The sequence below is a fragment of the Phaethon aethereus genome (assembly GCF_964289735.1).
Source record: "Phaethon aethereus genome assembly, chromosome: 25".
NCBI lineage: Eukaryota > Metazoa > Chordata > Aves > Phaethontiformes > Phaethontidae > Phaethon > Phaethon aethereus.
In genome coordinates, this window is record NC_138601.1 from 4,743,635 (window position 1) to 4,762,473 (window position 18,839).

Genomic DNA, 18,839 nt, shown 5'->3' on the forward strand with positions numbered 1-18,839 from the left:
GCCCGCTCGGACGCGATCTGTCTCCGGGATTTAGCCACTTCACCCGTGATTTGCCACCTCTCGCATCACCATCCAAGCCAACACATCTCTCTGCTTCTCCACCGGCCGGTCAGTTGTTGTACTATTAAACCCACCAACATGTGGACCTCTCGGCAGCGAAGTGCTCATGCAAGGCAGGGAAAAAAAAAAAAATAATCATATACCAAATTCACCAGATGATGCTCAAGCAAGGCCAGCAATCCTAACTCCTCCAAATGCAGCATTACTAAGGCTCGAGACAAATATTTGAATTTTTTTCTGAATCCAGACCTCCCGACCCAGCTCCTCACGCGGGTACCACAGGTCCAGGCTGAATTTTCAGAGCCTTTGTGGTTCGGAAGAAAAACCTCAATGTGGGAATGGGGAGGAACCACGGAAAAGTTCTCCCTTGAGTTTGCAAAGAGCCTAAAACCAGAGGTCTGAGATTCGGAAGCATCGCGTTGGTTTTGAGCATTAATGCCGCCGCGTCAAACATCAAGAATATTCAATCTGAGTATATAAGTCAAAAAACGTAGCTCTGGGCTAGCATTTCCTAAATGGTTGGGGGGTGAACCCTAAATTAAGGGCATTTTTCACAGCACTGAATTTTTCAGTCAGAGTTAAGGTCAGCACTGTCCTCTCCTGGCGATGCCGCTCCCCATCACCAGTCCCCCCACTGCAGCATCGCCCAGGCCCCCCGTACCCCTCTTGTGCCCCTTGCTTCGAAGCCTGGCTTGACCTGATTGAGGTAGATCTGAATTACGACCTGGGCTGTGATATGGGACAAGTATAGTCCAACAGAGCAAGGAAAAAAAAAGTGGGTAGAATGCCATGAAAAAGCCCCCAAATGTGCTATAACTGAGCAGGATCCAGGAAGGATGGAATAGGAAAGGAGAAGAGCATCCCTTTTCTTGTCCTGAAAAGGGACCCAGCTTGCAGCCTACTTGAGAAACACCAATTTGAACAATGACTTTTCTGTATCCCCTGCAAAGAAAAAGCAAAAGTCTCCCAGAGAACCATCCCCCGCCTCCCAAAGACCTTCTCCCACCAGACCTCAACTCAACGTCATCAGTGCAACAAACTCTTAAACTCTAACACCCTTTCTTCTAAAAGCGTCTCGTGTTATTTCGAGCTGCTATCCTCCTTCCTTCCAGCCCCAGTGACCTGCTTGCCCTCGTATCCTAAATCTTCACGAAGAAACAGCTTCTCTACAACCACACACCGGTGAAAAGCCTCCGTGGCCAGTGGTTGCTGTTGACCGGGGGACGTGGCCAAGGCAAGAGAGGAGAGTCCCAGCTGCGCCTGTGCAATGGCAAAGCCAGAGCTGCAGGGTGGCTGACGGGAAGAGATTTGGGGATGGAATAAAAGGAAGAGGAGGCTGAGAAAGAAATATGCAAATATATATAATGACAAGATGAAAGCAGCAGTAGCAGAAAGAAAAGCAGACAAAAAAAAACAGGCTCATCCCTTGAAGAGAAACGACCCAAGAGGCCCCTCCTGAGGAGATCAGGCCAAGCCAACAAAGACATTTGGCTCCTTGCAGTTGGAGGGACACAGAAGTGAACCAGCCGCGGGATTTCGGAGAAACACGTCATCCACACAAGAGTCTCCTACAGACCCACTCGCCTTGGCTAGTCGTTACCTCTGGCAAGCAAGCATGACCTGATTAATCCTTTCTATCAATCATCTCAGCAACCAGAATCTGATCGTGTGCTAATGAATCTGTCTAATTGGTTTCTCCCCATTAGCTCTTTTTCAGAACCCCTTTGTACAAGGAGAATCACGCCTAATAATTGATGAGATTTTGTCAGGGAGCCGCCGAGAATGAGTTGTCCATGAGCATCCCCTCGAAAGCCTCGGAGGACTCATTCCTGTTTCTAGAAGAGCTGCTGCACCTCGGGTGCAGAGGGAAGGGGCTGGTGGATGCCCAAAGCTGGGAAAAAAAGCTCCGTCTTATATACCCTCCTCTATCAAACCCCGGCGCTACCTTTCCACTCCTCATTTTCCCCACCGATCCCGCGTAGATGATGCTGGCATGGAGCACGCGCCACATCCACCCAGCTAAGCGCCAACTTCCGAGAGGAGCCAATACCTCGGTGCTCCAGAAGATGCAAGAAATCTCAAGGAAATCTCAAAAACCCTTATCCTCAACTTGCCCAGAGGAAGACTCTAATCAGCCCCCAAACTTCTGCAGTTAGTCCTTGCCAAAGTCAATACATCAAGTATCTGCGGACAGGACAAGTTTAACAATAAGTAATAGAGAGGAAAGATGGATGAGTTTTATACAATGCATCCATTTTGCATTATCTTTCCAGTCTAATTTGCTGGCAGGTTGCCACGTATTGAAAAGCTCTTTCCGATGCTCTGAACATGCCCCAAAGCCAAGCCCAGCGAAACTCTGTGGGTTGCCACAACCAGCAACCCAACCCCAAACCCCCACGGGACACGCCGCCTCTGACGAACGGGTGGCGGGTAACACACCAGTGCCCTCCCCGCCACGGGGCAGCTCGGTCCCACTGCAGCCAGCGAGACGCCTTGGGAGACTTTCATCCCTTCAGAAAATTCTACGATTTCAATTCTCAAACGGACCTTAACCAAACCCGACCCCCCAGCTGGCACGGGCTGGACTATGAACACGCCAACAAATGAGAAGTTTAAAGGCAAATTTTCTTGCAGACCTTTACATGTGGAGGGGATGCAGAAGAAGTAGGACTTGTTCCTTACCCCGTCTTTTACCCGCGGACCTCAAAGCACTTCCAAGATCATCGCTTCAGAGCGCAGCACAACGCAACAAGCTCTAAGGCAGCCGGGCGCGGGACCGCACAGCGTCATCTGCGTGTCCTCAAAGCGTCGAAGGGAGCGCTGCCAACTCCACGCGGCTGCTAGCTTCCCTCCACCCCCGACACCGCTATAAACACCTGAATAAAAGCACACACAAGATAAAGTATATTCTGCGTTTTGGTGCGTTCTGCACATTTCAGAGCATCTCCCTTCACCCACCGGGGCCAACTTTGAGTAGAAAAGGTCCCACGTGTGGATTCTCACTCAGCCACTTGCCTCCAGGAGCTACGACATCAGCCACCAGCGCAGATGTCTCAGTCCACCGGGTCTTCTGTCATCCTCCCCCAAATCCAACAGTGCATGAAATAAAAGCTGGGATGGGGTGAAACCCATAGCATGGCCACCGCGACCCCCACCCTTCATTACCGCCTTCGTTAGGGTGCTGAGGATGGGGCTGGGTGCCACCCATGAACCTCTCACCCACTTCTCTTTGCCACGAGAGGGCACCTCTGCCCTCCGCCAGTGCCGGGCACGCCTTTCTAACTGGTTTCCAGTGGCTCTGATGGCGCTTAGGGGCTGGGGACGCTTTGAGATGAGTTCAGGCATTGCGGCCAAGGGAAGCTGCGGGCAGCTCCGCCGCAGCCAGCACCCGTGGGAGCCCCAAACCCTGCCAGCACGTGCTCTCGGGTGGGTCTGAGACCACCCTAACTTCTCCATAATTAAGCGCCATTACCAGGGTGATTAACAAGTGCCACTCCGATACGTTTCGTATCATTTTGCCTACAGAAAGCGGCCGGGGCCATCTTTTTATTCTGTATTTCCAGCCGCGCCGGACAGTGGGGTATCGGCCTCGTACTGGAGACCTTCCAAACTCCGCAGGCTGGGCGTGCTTCGGGCCGGGGAAATGGGGAGGGCTCCGTTAAGACCGAGGAGAGCTGCGAGGATTCGGGGCCCCGGCAACTCCAGATGCACAAGCAGACGGCAGCGCCGGCGCGAGGGAGGAAGAGGAAACAACGGTTTGCGACGTCAGCGGCGGCGCGGGGACCGGCGGCTTTGAGGGCCGCTCCGCCGCGACGTTACCGCGCCGGAGCGCGGCACGGCTCCGCGGACCTGGCGGGTACCGGTCTGTCGGATACGGCTGCGTCAAAAAACGGCCGTGAGAGGGGCTCTGCGCGGGGCCGCGTGCCCGCGGCACCCAGCCTGCTTCAAGCCAAATCAGGTTGAACCAGTGCAGCGACTGCACGCAGACAAGCCCGCCGAGATCAAAGCGGACTCATAAAGGGAGAGTCCAGAAGTTACAACACAGATTGTACTATCTTACGAACTTAATTCAAGGGCGGAGACCCTTCTTGCCAAAACTCAAGTTAAAACCCGCGACGCCGTACTCAGAGCCGCCAGTCCTCCCAGTTCGGGTGGGAAGGTGGCGGGGGGGGGGAGTTCGGACCTCCGGCAGCCCGGGCTGCGAGCCCCACGCTTGTCCTCATCACGGCAGGCGCAGATCCCAGCCCAGATCCCAGACAGGAGCCCCCGAAGCCCCTTCCAGCCCTCGCAGCAGCGCGGGCGAGGACGACACAGGGACCTGAGCCCCAGCTGCGGTAAAGCTGCGATGTTTTTTCCACTGAAAACTGCAAGTGAAATCAAAATGCTTCCGTTCTTCTGCCTAGGGGAAGGTAAAGAGAAGAAGCTAACCGAGATGAAAAAGTACAAGTGAGGCTTTTTTTTCCTCCTTCTTCATTCCCAGCGTAAACTTTGAATAAAACCGAGTTCTTCACCAAATGTGGTTGAAGCCAGACTCGCTTTCTCTTGCGTTTCCTCTTCAGAAAGGAAGTAAGGGCAAAGCACAACTCTTCTAAGAAAATGCAACGTAGTGTTTTCATTGATAAATGAGAAATTCAGGTTTGTCATGCAGAGCCCACAGAAATCACCCTTCGGGGACAGGCAGAAAGATGCCAGCGCACCTCGGGCAGCCCGACTGAGGAAGCCAGCGCGGATACGGCCGTGCTCCTCCTCAGGCATCTACTCGGCTTTGGGAGAGGGTTAAACCCCCCGGCTGCGCCCTTCGTCCCGCCGGAGCCGGACCAGCAGCAGAGGAGCCGTAAAGTTTCCAGACGGAGGAAGAGGTCCCGCGTTCGTTCGTTAGGGGTTGGGCTTTTTTAGCCAAGGGGTCATGAACAAGAGAAGAAAAGGTGAAGGTTGAGGCTCAGGTAGGACAGAGCAGGAGCTGGAAAACAGCAAAGATGGGGCTTTTCCACTCCCCTGCGACTCACCTCATTGCGGAGTAAATAGCCATGCCGAAGCAAAGCCATTTAAACCCACCGCTGCTTTGGCACAGGCGACACGAAAAGCCAGCCCGACAAACACACACCAAATAAATTCAATGCACCATTAGGGAAATCCAGCACAAAGCTGTCTGAATATCTGATCTGGATTTTTTCCTAAGCGAATTCCCCTCCGACGCGTTCGTGCCCTCTCTCCTGTCTGCCTTCCACAAACGTGCGCATCGCCAAGTCTTACTGGCGCAAGCCGCGGCAGAAGGCAGCTTTCAAAGTCGCGCGAACAAGTATTCGGGGGAACCAAATATCAAATTTGCGCTGTGCAAATATTCATGCCAGGCACGCAGGGGTGTGCAGCCAGCAAGGCACAGGACCAGTATCACAGAGCAGATAAAGGCTCACCGGGGGAAGCTCTTCATTCAAGCCCTGGCTTCCAAAAAGTCACAAATATCCTCTTCCCCCCCAACACGTATGACATATAAAAGTCTCAGCCACTTTGCGTCTCTGCCACGAGCGAGCAGAGGCTACAGATGTCAGAGAAATTTGTTGCGTTATTAGTTCAGCTGTAACTGAGCGCTAAACAATGACTATATAAAGTTCATATAAAGTTGTATACTTAGGCTCAAATTCAGCACATGCCTCATTTTACCATTGAGGCAGCCCCATTAACTTCAAAAGGATGGCTTCCCTGTTTAAAAGGGCGTCCTTAGGAGCCTTGTGAATCCGAGCCTAAAAGCACAACATTTATACGAGGCTCTTGGCTTCTCATGAAATTATACCCCAACAAACAACTCCATAAAGCCTAGAGCAGCCACAAGCTCTTCTTCCTTAGAGGACACAATTTTCTTTCAGTCTTTGCTCGTTTGGTCAATTTGTCTGTAAATACTTTTACGCCGGAGGCTTGAACTGCAGGACATCACAAAACACGCGTGAATGTCTTCTATAGCAAAGGGAACATATATACCCATATATATATGTGCGTGTATACACACACACGACTACCCACTCGGGCGATCGAGTCTGCTTGGATGTGACCAGTAATAACCAAGGAATAATTTGGAGAAGATTGATAGTCCTGGCTAGAAGGCAGAAGCCCAGAGCTCGTCCCAAGCCGGTAGCGATGCTGTCGAGGATGCGCCTTTCCCGACACCTCGCGGGTAAACGCTGCCGCGGCTTGTGACACCTTAACGCCGATATAATTTAATTGCGGGTAGTTCTCTGCATGCCACACACTCAGAAGGTCCGAACCCACAGCGTTGGATCGCTCGGGAGTTTAAGCAAAGCCAGGTGAGAAACGCCAGCGGAAGCGTAGAGCCAGGAGGGAGAACGGAGCATCCCCGGCGCCGCTCCATCCCCGCCTCGCCGTGCTCCGTGCCCCTTATCCTGCGCCTCCTCCGCAGCTCCCGAGCCCCGGCCCGTGCGCGCCCCCGAAATTCCCGAACCGTTTGACAAGCCTTTGGCCACGAGGACCGAGCGCGACGGCTCTCCACGTGCCCAAGAGCCGAGAAGCAGAGGGACGAGGAACTCCTCCGGACCCGCCAGCTTGTGCCCCCCGCATCCACCCCCTCCTCCGGGGCGGCAGCCGCCTCCGTCGGGGGGCAAAGGGGCAGGACCCAGGGAGGCCAGTAACTGCCGAAACCTCCCGGGCGTCAGCTGGCGGATCCAAATCTTGAGAAATAAGACGGAATCCCGACAGTCAGATTTTTCAAGGGCGCTCAGCACATCAGGCGCTAATCGCTTCTGAAAACGGAGCTTTTATTTAGACGCTTAAATGCAAGTTGGAAAAATCTGGCTCCAATTGTGGGTGAAAATCTGGCCCCGAGAGCCTTTTTTTTATTATTATTATTATTATTATTATTATTATTCTCTTCCCTTTTATTTGGCTCTAGATCACCATTCTCCTGTCTCTTTTACACTCTGGTCCGGGAGGCTGTTCCCCAGGATCTCTGCTTTTAACTTTGTAAAAAAGGAAACTCTACAGCGGGACCTTCGCCGGAGTCAAACCTTTCTCCCTTTTGTGCAAATCAATTTCCCTGTAATCTCAAGTGCTGTTTACACATCGCAATACCCCCGGACCGTGCGGGATTTGCATCTCGCCGCGCGCTGCGTGGAGCCCTGCCAGCTCCCGGCGGTTCCTGGTGCGCGGGGCGGCGGCTGCTGCTTTTATTATAGGCGGACGGTGTTCATAGCATCTTAAACTCAACCTGGTGGGTTACTCTTAAAAATAAAGCCTGGACCTAGTTCTGCCAGGGGTGCCCGCGGATTAGGGTTGTATTTTTTTTTTTTTAAACCGGTTTGCTCAATTACAGTAGCCAGAAAAGTGTGAAATTTCAGCTCCGGCCATGTCAGGGCTCCCAAGTGTCAATTACAATAAAATAAATGACCCATTTCCTGACGGATCGCGAGGGCTCCTCCGAGACGGATGGACAGATTTTTTATGTTTGTTTATTTTCTCTCTTCCCCCCCTCCGCGAGGGGAAGGCTGCGCTCCCCTGCTCTCTCGCATCGGGAGGTGGGAGCAGAGCAGGGATGCTCTCGCCCCGGTGCCGCTGCCCGGGCGGTGCCTCCCAGCTGCTGCCATCCCGTCCCCGGCACCATCCCCAGCGACGTCCCCGCTGCCTCCCGCCAAGCTCCGCCAGCTCCTGGCCCCTCGCCTCCAGCCAGAATCGCAATAAACTGCTCCCCCGGCTCTTCGGGTTTTATTAACCTCCTTGGGGAAGCTCCCATGCAAGGGCTCTAAAGGCAGCCGGAGCAGGCTCGACCCCAGGCAACGGCACAGGGAGGACGAACGGTTTCCCAAAAGCGCTTCCCAACATACGCAGACCACCCGGGTACCCCAAAGCTGCCCCTCCAAACAGACGCCCCAAAGCTGCAGCGATACCGAAAGCAGCCGGCTTCGCTTCAGGCATTCCTAAAACGAAGCCAAACCTCAGGGAAGGGGACAAGGGCCGGGCAGCGTCCCCCACGGGAAGGGCTGGCAGGAGCCAGAAATGGGCTGCAGGACCCCAACCCTCACGAGACCCTTTCCAGAAAGCCCCACCCATTGCTCAGTCTGTCCAGAGGAGAAAATCAAGCAGGTTTCAATTAAAGCATGATTTTTTTCTTTTAAATCTATGTACTTAAGCCCATGAAGACTGCTCCAGCATCTTCAAGAGCAGGCTATGGACATTGGACGTAAACCGATGGGGAACTGGTTTCCACACCCCTCCAGCGGGTTATTCCATCACAAGCAGAAATCTCACACCGGTTTTAAGAAAACCGGCTTAAAACACCACCTTACATCAACTTTCCCGCAGCTTCACAGGGGCACTACCGGGGCACGAGTGGTGGAAAGCCTCCAGCCTGCTTTGGTCCGAGACATCCGCCCCGGCTCAGGGCAGGACTCGGGTGGGGAGGGACCTCCCAAGGTCACCTTGGCCAACCCCAGCGTTCCCCCAGCCCGTCCCTGCTGCAGGGACACGGGTCTCGATGCCACCTGGGCAGAACATGTCGTCGTTCTCCAGAAAACACGCAAGGATGGAGGGACGGAGATGCATGGACACCACCCCCCCAGTGACTCTCGCAGAAACAAGGAAAACCTTCCAGCCGAGACCCCCGCGATCCCCCCGGCTCCACAACCCCGGGATAAACGTGCAATTTTCAGGTAAACCCCAGCAAAGATTTCCGAGCTGAGCTCCCCGCAGGGTCTGCATGTTTATGGGTAACGAGCAGACTGGGAAGGCAGCCGGGATAAAACACCCCGCACCTCTGGAGCGAACACCCCCGTGGGTCCGGGCTTCTCGTTTCCTAAAATAACGGATTAAGAAAGACTTTTCCTGGTGAGCAGACTATTCCGTAACCGCCTCTGCAACGCTCCCGCTGCAGGACGGTGTAGGGCATCAGCCCCGCCACTGATGTGTTTTTCTCCCGTGCCACGTCTTTTCTTAATTTTCTTAAGCTTTGCTGGGCAAATGCATTTTTTTTACCCCACCGGGTGCTCAGTGCACGATCCTCCGGGATCATCCCCACGCTTCAAACCGGGCAGAATAAGACCTGAAAGGTGCACAAAGGCTCAAACCCGTCGGGCAGCGAGGAGCCGGGCGGCGAGGAGGACGGGAGACCTTGCGAACCACTTCTGCCGGCTCCTGCCCTCCCCGCCCGCGTTTTTCGGGGTCCATCCCGCTCGCCCACGAAGGCGGAGAGGCAGCCGTCGGCGCTTCTCGCAGGTGGCTGATTTCGGAGCGCACATCCTGGCTTAAGTTTTTAAACGTCTCCGGTCACGGTGAAAACGAGGGTTTTCACCTAAAAACTTTTGAGAAGCGCCTCTCTGGTGGAAGAAGAAACAAAACGCACGCAAAAACAAACAAAAAACCAGAAAAAGTCTCTGCCACCTCTTTAAAAACCTTTTTTCCAGAAGACACCTGCAACCTTCAGGTTTCAGGCTCCTCAATTTTCCAGCTTTCTCCTACTTCCTTCCTTAATTTTTGGGAAGAGGGAGACACCAACATTCCCTGGGGGCTTCCCAAAACATTTGTTTTAGGTCCCCACTTCTCCCCACCAAAACTCCTTTACAGGACCAGCGGCATCATTCAAAGAAGCAGGAAAAAAAAACCCCAAAACCCCCACACCTTCCACCTGCATCGAGGGAGGCACCTTCCACTCCTAAAACCCAGCAACTCCAGAGGCTGCGGGAAGGCGGGGGCTGGAGCCGGTAACCCCGGCAGGGAAAAGGGCTGGAGATGTTTCCTCCTGCTCCAGCCTGGAGCTGCAAACCCCTGGGCCAAGCCTGGGCCATCCCGAGCAGCCTGAACTCTCCCCAAACCCTCCCAGTAACTCTGGAAAACATTAACATCGCTGGGGGCTTGGGCTGAGGGGGGTAGAAACCTCCTTTTTTTTTTTTCCCCCTAAATTCTGAAAGGTCTCAATTTTCAAAGCGAGTACTTTAACCCCAACTTCCCTGAGCCATATCTCTGTCTGCTTGTTTTTTAACCTAAAAGGCAAAGACAGAAACAAATTCAACTGGAGAAGTGGATTCAGCGCTCGCAATTGCCACCGAGGTTCTCTAGGCAATTCAATTTATTCTTTCCTTTAAAAGTCAAAAATTTTTAAAACCAAACTCTTAACAAAGGGCATCTACGCAGGACACGTTCTGTCTTCTACAGGTTCAAAACTTGAGGCTATGAAGTTTATGGTTAAATTACAATTTCTTGGACGTATTTACCAGTTATGCTTCCTACGTGGAAATAAAGGCACTTCTCTCACATCAGGCTGTAAATTGGTAAATATATTCTCCCTCCCAGGTGTGTTAAAATTGATTAAATTACCTCAGCTTTAAACTTCATGGATGAAACTTACTGACAATTTATTAATGACTAATTTAATGACAAATTATTTCTAGTTTTTCTAACTGGAAATGACGAAAACGTATTAATTTCCAAACAACTACAGCTCTCAGAGGTGTAAAATCAGTAGCAGAGAGCTCTCAGCTCAGAGCTGGGGGTTCACAAAAATAAAGCGAAGAACAACTCCAGATTACTGCCCTTTTTGGTAATCAAAAAACTAGTAGCAAACCAAATCCCATTTAAACTCAGCACCCTCAGAGAGGAGCACTCATCCTGCCTTCCCACCTCCAAGCGCTGCTCTAAACAAGGGCGTTGCTCATTTTATTTTAATGATACTGTAATTTATAAACCAGACCTGCTTTAAGGGGAAGAGAATGATCTTAAGACTGGATTAAAAGCATATTTTGTCTCAGCATTCAAGACCGTGCCTTTATTTTAATGGAAAAGAACTAGCAAACTTTTTTCAGTTCAAGAGAATCCAAACCTCAGGAGGGAGAAAGGCACGTTTTTGATTAATACTGACAAACAAAGACATCACACTCGCCGTTATCGAAAGATTTTAAAACATTTTGTTACGAACAATTAATTGCACCGTTACGCGCAGCAAAGGGAACAGTTCTCCGGTGTGTAAAGATCCATTTGAAACAAAGACCCGCCCGAAAAAAAGGCAATTTTAAGATTTCTCCATCCATTTCTACGCACTACACTAAATCTTCACGTCATTAACAACATCTAATAATTCCCACCTCTGCTCAGGAGCACACGGACCCTCTAAACCTGCAACTTGCTTGTGCGTGACCTCTACTTAAAAACACTCTTTTAGTTTTAAGTCTATGGGCTGTTATCAACCCAAGTCCCTCTTCCCCCCCAATTACTTGGTTTCATTCTCTCTGGTCGACTCACTTCCACATTCCTCATATTTGGAATGTCTGCTTGATGGATTCACTTTTTTCCCCCCTCACCCCTCCTCTCTTCATTCATTCATTCTTTCGGCTTTTCAGCTTCCCAGTTCCAACCCCCCCGAACCAATCCTTCCTCTTAAATAGGAAAACTGCGTTTGTTTTTTTCCTTAAAGAATCTTTTCCTTTTTAACCTTCTGAAGGAAAAAGCACACAATTTTTTAAGATTTTTTTTTTTAAATCCTCTTAAGTTTCTCCAAGTTTTTCTTTCAGCAAAGTTGAAGAAAAAAATAACTCCCGAACAGCAACGAGATCCTTTAAACAAATCTAAACTAACTTTAAAGATCAGTTTTTTTGATGAAACGACATATTTATCAGCAATGACTTTTCTTTACAGTCTAATACTTCTAAAATATTTCGTTAAAATGGTTCCCCATGATGATTAACATAATTTGCAGCTTTAAGTGTTATTTGAAAAATCACTGTAATTAAACAACTCTAAATCAGTTTATCCTTCTGGGGTATTTTGGTGCAGCAGCTACACACACCAGTCACTCTTTCTTGTGCCATATTAACACACACAGCATTTTTTAATTAGTTTCTGTGACGGGTTTAGGGACAGGAGAGATTTTTAAAGAAGGAACTACACCAGCAGGAAAGATTTATTTACAACACGCAATTTCACCGGCCACATTCATTTCTAAAAACACCCAAATCAGTTTTCCTGAGCATTCCTATTTGCACTTGCAACGAGAAAACACAACCAAAAAGCCAACTTCTTTTTTTTTTTTATTTTATAAATTAGCTAGGAAGGGCACCAGTGCTCATGACTTGTTTTCCCACATTTCTAAAGAGGGGGGTGGGAATTAGTATCAGGTTTGGGGGGTGAGGGGGAGGTTGGTTGGTTTAGATCCCACCAAACCATCTGATTTTGTCCTCGCTGCTCACACTTAATTAACCATTTCCTGTTCTATGTGCCTTTAAACTGGAAAATCCAGTCTTAAAAACAAGCAGAAAGGAGAAAAGAAAAAAAAAATAATTAAGTCGCCCTTGAGGCAGCCCCCCCCCCCCATCATCTCAGCCCTTATCCAGGGCGAGGAGCAGCCAAATACACCAAACTACCCCCAAAAGCTCTTTTGGGGCGAACAACCTGCCAAGTTTACAAGCGGCTGCCAAAAAGTTGCCTTTTTCCGACCCAGAAACACAAACTACTTCCCCAAAGTGAGACAAAGTAACGGCGGCCGCTGCGGGACCCCCCCCCCGCGGCCAAAGCGGCTCCTGTCGCTTTAAAAGCGGCACCCGGGAGGGGGGGGGGGGGTCATTTTAACCTCCCCCCAGCCCCTCAAAATGGGGTTAGCGGCTAAATGCGAGGCACAGCACGTTTTAGGGAGATCCAGGAGAAACGCAAACCAGCCTTCCCTCCACCTCTTGTAAAGTTTCCCCCCCCGCATTTCTCCGAATTACAGGCGCCAGAGAAATATTCCCATTTTCAGGGAATTTGCAGCCGAAATCTGCTTCCCCCCCCCCACCCATCGGTTATCCAGCAGCACTAGGGAAAAAAAAGAAAATAGAGGGGGGGGGGTTGGAGTGTTATGACGTTACTCTCCGTAGCGTAATTGCCTTTCCGATAACACCCCTTCGCTCACTGATATTTAAGCCACAGCCCGTCACCCAGCGCCGTAACGAGCACCATCGATCACCCCGCCACGAGGTGCTAAAAAAAAAAAAAATAATAATAATAAAAAAATCTTGGCTAGGAAATTACTAAATTGATTTTTTTCCCTGATTTTTTCTGATTTTTTTTTTTTTTTTTTTTTTTTTTGGCCTTTGGGATCAACCCCTGCCGGGGGCGCCCGCTCTGTGGTAGCCAGGGCTGCAAAGTTTGGCAGCCACCCCCCCATCGAAGCGAGGCCAAGGGGGTGACCCTCAAAAAATGGGTTCCCACCACTCAACCAAGGGGTTCGTCGAGAGACGAAGGAACCGGGAGAGTTTGGGGAGGAAGAGTTGGCTTCGCCTCCTCCCTCCGCGCCCGGGCGTTGAAGTAACCGCCTCGTCACGTGGCCGACGCGGGTTTTGGGCTGCACGATCCAACGTGGACTATTTAGGGTTGGGGACTAACTCGCCCTCGGCCCAGGCGGCCTCTCCTTGTGCTAAGGGGGGGGGGGGGGGGTCATCTCTGCAAAAAAAAAAAAAAAAAAAAAAAAATACTCTCTATATTTCATATATAAGCCCCAGCGGGGCTGGGGAGCGCGGTGTGTGGGGCTGCTCCGGCGTCCTGCACGCCAGCCCGGCGCGCAACAACAAAGGGCCAAGAAGATGGAGAGGGCCGGGCTGGGCAAGGCCGGCGGCGGCGGGCGAAGCCGCTTGGCAGGTAGATGGAAATCACCAAGAAACGCAGTTCTTGCCCCAAAACAAAAGTCACCGGTGGGCAGGAGCTAGGCCAGCGCCCCGCGCTTGCTGGGTTTTAAATCCCTCCCCAGCATGGCACGGTGAGACCAGCACCATGGTTGTTTTCTTTTTTTCTTTCTTTAAGTCCTCACCATCAAATCCCAGCAAATTTCACTTCTGTAAATCTTTTTTAATTTTTTTTTTTTTAATTTCACAGTTCTCTTGGAAAACAAAAGATTTCGCCCATTTCACAGCAGAGGAGCTGAGCAAGGCTGGGAAATTCTTCCAGTGCCACAAGTTTGAAAATCCCAACCCAAAACGCTTCAGACATCCACCACCTTGGGCAAGCTGCTGGATAATTGTTTAACCATTTCTTTAAAAAAAAAACCAACAAACAAAAAACCCAACAAAAAACATGCTTGCAGAGAAAGTTTTCTTTTTTAAAAAAAAAAGAGGCATTAAACCTTGATCCTCAAAACTGCCTCTCGTCTCACTGGGGAACGTATCTAAAGCCAAATCACCGACATCTCTAATTGCACATGCACATATTAATTTTTTCACGTCCTTTATCTTACGTTAATCCCCCCCCCCCAAACAGGATCTTTTTTTTTTAATTATTAAAAAAAAGAAATTAAAACACTGTATTACCTTTGCTTTTTAGGTACTGAATGTTCAATCTCTAGCTGTTTTCCATGAAGCTCCACTTTCCCTAAAAACAAAATGTGTCTGTTTTTTAAAATCTGGGTGGAGTGGTCAGAAAGCTTTGGATAACATACTATCACGTGAAACCTCACGATTTAATTCAAATTACGACCAACTACACACAAATACATTTTCCGATTCCTTTACAAGTGCATTTTATTAAATATAAGACTGGCTTCAAATGGGAAGCGGTGGGAGGGAGTGGTGAGTTAGCTGTCTGGACAATGTTCCTTAGGAATATTTAATTCCTTAGTTCATCCCGTTTTGAGCGAAAGAAAATGAGGAATAATACTTGGAAACCAATTCTTCGCCTTTATTTAATTCCGCCTTGTTTAATGCCTGAAAGAAGTCCTTCGGGCAGATTTCCTTCCCCCCATTAAAAGGCTCAAAAATTGTAACTCCATGGCAAAAATGGATTTCTCTTTGAAAATGGAAGTGGGTTTCTTTGCTGCTGGGTTATGATGATGGTTGTTTTTTTTTTTTTTTTGGAGGGGGAGAGAAGAGGGGAAGAGCCCGGGGGGAGCCCGGGCCGAGAGGGGGAGGAAAAAAAAAAAAAAGAAAAAATTCAAATATTTTAAAAATTATCTGCTTCCCGGGGAGCTTTTTCTCTCCCTGCGAGCAGCATGGCGACCTTCGCGCTACTCCACACATCACATGCCCCAGGAAACCCAGTTTCAAATCAAAATGGCCAAAGTCCCAGCCCACCCGCCCGTGCCGCGACGGGACCCCCGCGCCGAGCCCCGTAGCCTGCAGGAGGGCGGCCACGCGGGGCGGGGGGCTGCGGGGGGGGGGGGGGCTCGCTCTTTTCCCTTCCATGCTGCTTGGGGGGGGAGGGGGGCAGCGCCGGGGAGGAAAAGCGGGGTCCCGCCCCGACGGGGCGCAACGGAGCGGGGGGACCCCGCGTTCGGGGCGAGATGGGGGGGGGTGGCTGAACCCCGGGGAAACGGGGGTGTGGGGGGGCCCGCAGCAACCCGGGGAGGGGGAGAGGAGGAGGAGGGCGGGGAGGGAAGGCGAGATAACGTCGCTTACCCGAAAAAGTTTCGATGGCTTTCATGGCCCACTGCTCGTCGGGGCAGTCCACAAAGGCATAGCCGGACTTGACCAGGAACTGCCCGCTGAAGGAGATCTTGTGGTCGTTGAAGACTTTCTCCAAGTCGGCCGGAGTCACGTTCTCGGTCAGGTTCCCGATGTAGAGCTTGTTCATGGTGGCGGTGGCGGAGCGCCGGGGCTCGGAGCGCGGCTCCCGGGGGGGCTCCACCGTGCGCCCGCGCCGTCGGGCTCCGGCCGCGCTCTGCCGCCCCGCAGCCGGGCCGCTGCGCTCGCCCTGGGGCTTTTTTTTCTTTTACCCCCCCCTCTTTTTTTTTTTTTGTTTTTTTTCCTATTTTTTTCCTCTCCTTTTTTTTTTTTTTAATGGATTTTTTTTTCCCCTTTGGGGAGGGGGGCGGCGGCTGCAGGAGGAGGAGGAAGGAGAAGGGAGGGGGGTGTTTCTAGGTGGGGGGTGGTGGCGCCGGCTGCGGGGGCCCCCAAATCGGCGGAGTGGCACCGGAGTGTCACCGGACGCCTCTCGGCAGCCGGGCACCGCCTCTAAATAAAACCGACCTGGAAAATGAGTGAAAATGTTTGCTGGAGGAAGCCACGTGGTGATGCGGGAGGGCCCGGCCCCCGCGGGGAGGGGCCGGGAGGGGGGGGCGGCCGCCACTTATTTATTTATTTTCATTTAAATACTACGTTATTTACCTCCACGCACACCCCTCTTCCGAGCGGGGGGCGCAGCCACCCCTCGTCCCGTGTGGGTGTGTGTCCTTCTTCCCCCCCCCTCCCCGCCCCCCCACTCACCCCTGTCCCGTCGGAGTCACTTTCCCATCTGCTGCAGCCCCCCGCCCCCACCGCGCCCCTCCCCCACCGCGCCCCTCCCCCACCCCTTTCCCCCCGGTGCCTCAATGGGATTTTTCTGGGTGTAAAAAAACTTCGGCATCAAAGGGGCCGGGAGGTCCCCTGGCGCCAGGGGATTGGGGATGGGGGGGGGGGGGGAACGGCCCGCCCGCCCGCCCCCCTGGGGCTGGCCCGGGGCGGCGGGGGGAGCCCCCCCGGGGGGGTATTGTCCCCGGCATTGTTTTAAGTCCTTCATGTGCAGCCCCGCGGAAGCCTTCGGGGAAGGGGGCGGGGGGGGGGGGGGGGCTCCTCCCGGCACAAAAGGGCCCCACGGTGGAGGAGGGCCGGTCCCCGACGGGGCCGGGGCTGAGGAAGGGGAAGGGGGGGGCGCCCCGTCGGCAAAGCGGCGTGTGCGGAGCAGCCCCCCCCCCCCCTTCCCCTCCCCGCCTGCCTTTTCTGGAGACTTTTATTTTTAGGCTCAAGATGGGTTGAAAATAGCAGCGAGCCCCCACACCCCTCCCGTCCGCCCCTCCGGCCCCCCCCCACGCCTTCCTGCCTCCCGGCCGGGCCGGGCCGGGCGGGGCAGCCCCGCTGCACCGGGGGGGCTCGGGCCGGGATGCTGCCGGGCGGGGAGGGGCGGGGGCGGCCGCGGCTCGCCCCCCCCCGCCGCGCTGCAAGCAGAGGCACGGTCCGGCCCCTCCGCGCCTGCAGCCCCATATAACGCTCCCCAGGAACGCTCGCGCCCGCCCGGGGGCTGCGCCCTGACCACCCCCCCTCGCCTCGGGGGAAAAAAAAAATTTAAAAAATTAAACAAAAATTTCCCGAACTGCGGAATTTTGCCCATCGAAGGAAAGGCTCGGCTGAGGGCTTTCCGAGCGCGGCTCTCCCGGGCAGTTCCGCGCTCCCTGCGCGGGCGCGCAGCCGGCACCGCGCCTCCCCCCCCCGCCCCGCCTTTCGGGGTGGCCGCGCTGCGGGGCCAGGGGGGCCGGGGGGCGGCCGGGACTCCCGGCACGGCTGGCGGATTTGGTTGTTCCCTCGGTGCTACCCAGATGTGATGTGCTGTGTTCTACTGCTCACTATTTGTTTTTTTTATTAGTTAAATATTTCTTGTGAGTTGTTATTTTCCTCCCAGCCGAGGAAGAGCCACGCGGAGAATTTGTTAGTAAATAAATTTGATATTACTCGGGAATCAAAGGTTGTGTAAACCTTGAGAAATAGATGCACACGCCCGAGGATATTTCTGTGTGCTCTGTGCTACAGCCTCCTAGGAAACTCATTAAAATGAATGATAAAAATACTAGCAAATGGTCATTTAGAGCAAAAAGCCTTTAGCTTTCCCTCCTGTATCCGACCCATTCTGTTATCCCGGGATCTTTGCCTTAAAAACATGTAGATGCTGCTCACCAGGGAAAGTTTGGTTCCCATCCTTCCAGCTGCATTACTTGGCTCTCCTGAAAGTACCAAACCAAATTAGCCAGAGGATTCTTTGTAGGAGCACTGCTGCGTCCATGTGCGTGTTTCTGAGGTTTCCAGGGTGTAATCCAAGCTCAAAATTCACAGGTGAAAAGAAGAGAGCAATGAAATAGGGCAAGCAATTGCTTGCAGCTCAGAAACTGCACTTCCAAGCCTTCCCTGGCTGAAAACGTGGAGCGTGCACCTTCTGCCACTGATACGTGTCCCACACAAACACAGCTAAAATAAATGATCCACTATCTCCTTCGGATCTATTTCTAATCTTGACCAGAATACTTTTGTTGTGGCTTTTATTGGTTTACCCAGTACCTTCCCCATGTAACCTAATCCTTTGCAATAATGAAATGAAGGAAACCAACCTGGAAAAAAAAAAAAAAAAGAAAAAAAAGAAAAAAAATCCAAACAAAGAGGGAAGTCTTCAATTTAGATCTGAAACAAGAAAGGCTATCAGTCAACCTCCTTCCCCTCGCTGGAGCATTCCAGATGCAAGGTATTTAGAGAATGCAAACAGCAGAGACTAAAGCATTGATCTGCTGGGGCTAATAAAGCTGCACCCACCCCTGTGCAGGAGCTGGGGGGAGAGGGCTGCCCCCCCAGCCCAATCTGCCCCGGCTAAACCAGGGCAAAACCAGCTCTGCAAAATCTCCCCCGAAGGGAACCAGTTCTCCCCTCGCTGATTTAAACGTTACCAGCCCCTGCAACAGAAATCCAGTGGGATTTCTGGAGCCAGGGAAGGGCTGAGCAACAGTTTGCACCCGGGCGCTGTCAGTTGTAAAACCCCCTGTGGCCTTTTTCCTCCCCCCAGGATTTTTTTAAATTGGGTTGTAGTTTTAGAAATCACCGAGGAGGTGATTTTTTACGTCTGAGTTTACAAACATTTTCAAAGTTTACTGCCCCGCTCTCCTATCAATGTAAAGCTGCTTCTGATTTTAGACATGAAAGCTGATTTGGGCAAAAGTTGGGGGTTTTTTTGAGATTTAAATCTTTGAGTCAGGCAGAAGTGGTCTTAATGAGTTTTTACAATTTATCTACAATTTCAAATAATTGTTGTTGCCACTTGGGAGTGTGGGGAAATTTCTTAAAGGAGAAGGTTGAAGCTGGGTGCTAAATAAC

The 18,839-nt window shown here is 51.8% G+C and overlaps 1 protein-coding gene across 2 annotated transcripts in view; it reads right to left on the reverse strand.

Annotated features, from left to right (window-relative positions):
* The window catches only part of IGF2BP1 (insulin like growth factor 2 mRNA binding protein 1), a 30,671-nt gene extending 14,569 nt beyond the window's left edge, over nucleotides 1-16,102 (reverse strand). For both annotated transcript variants that reach the window (XM_082010484.1, XM_082010483.1), the window contains exons 1-2: nucleotides 15,411-16,102; nucleotides 14,328-14,388 (exon numbers count right to left, since the gene is read on the reverse strand). In XM_082010484.1, coding sequence (XP_081866610.1) covers nucleotides 14,328-14,388; nucleotides 15,411-15,585 — 236 coding nt within the window. In that variant the 5' untranslated portion in view covers nucleotides 15,586-16,102. The remainder of the gene's footprint in view (nucleotides 1-14,327; nucleotides 14,389-15,410) is intronic.
* Nucleotides 16,103-18,839: the final 2,737 nt, after the last annotated feature.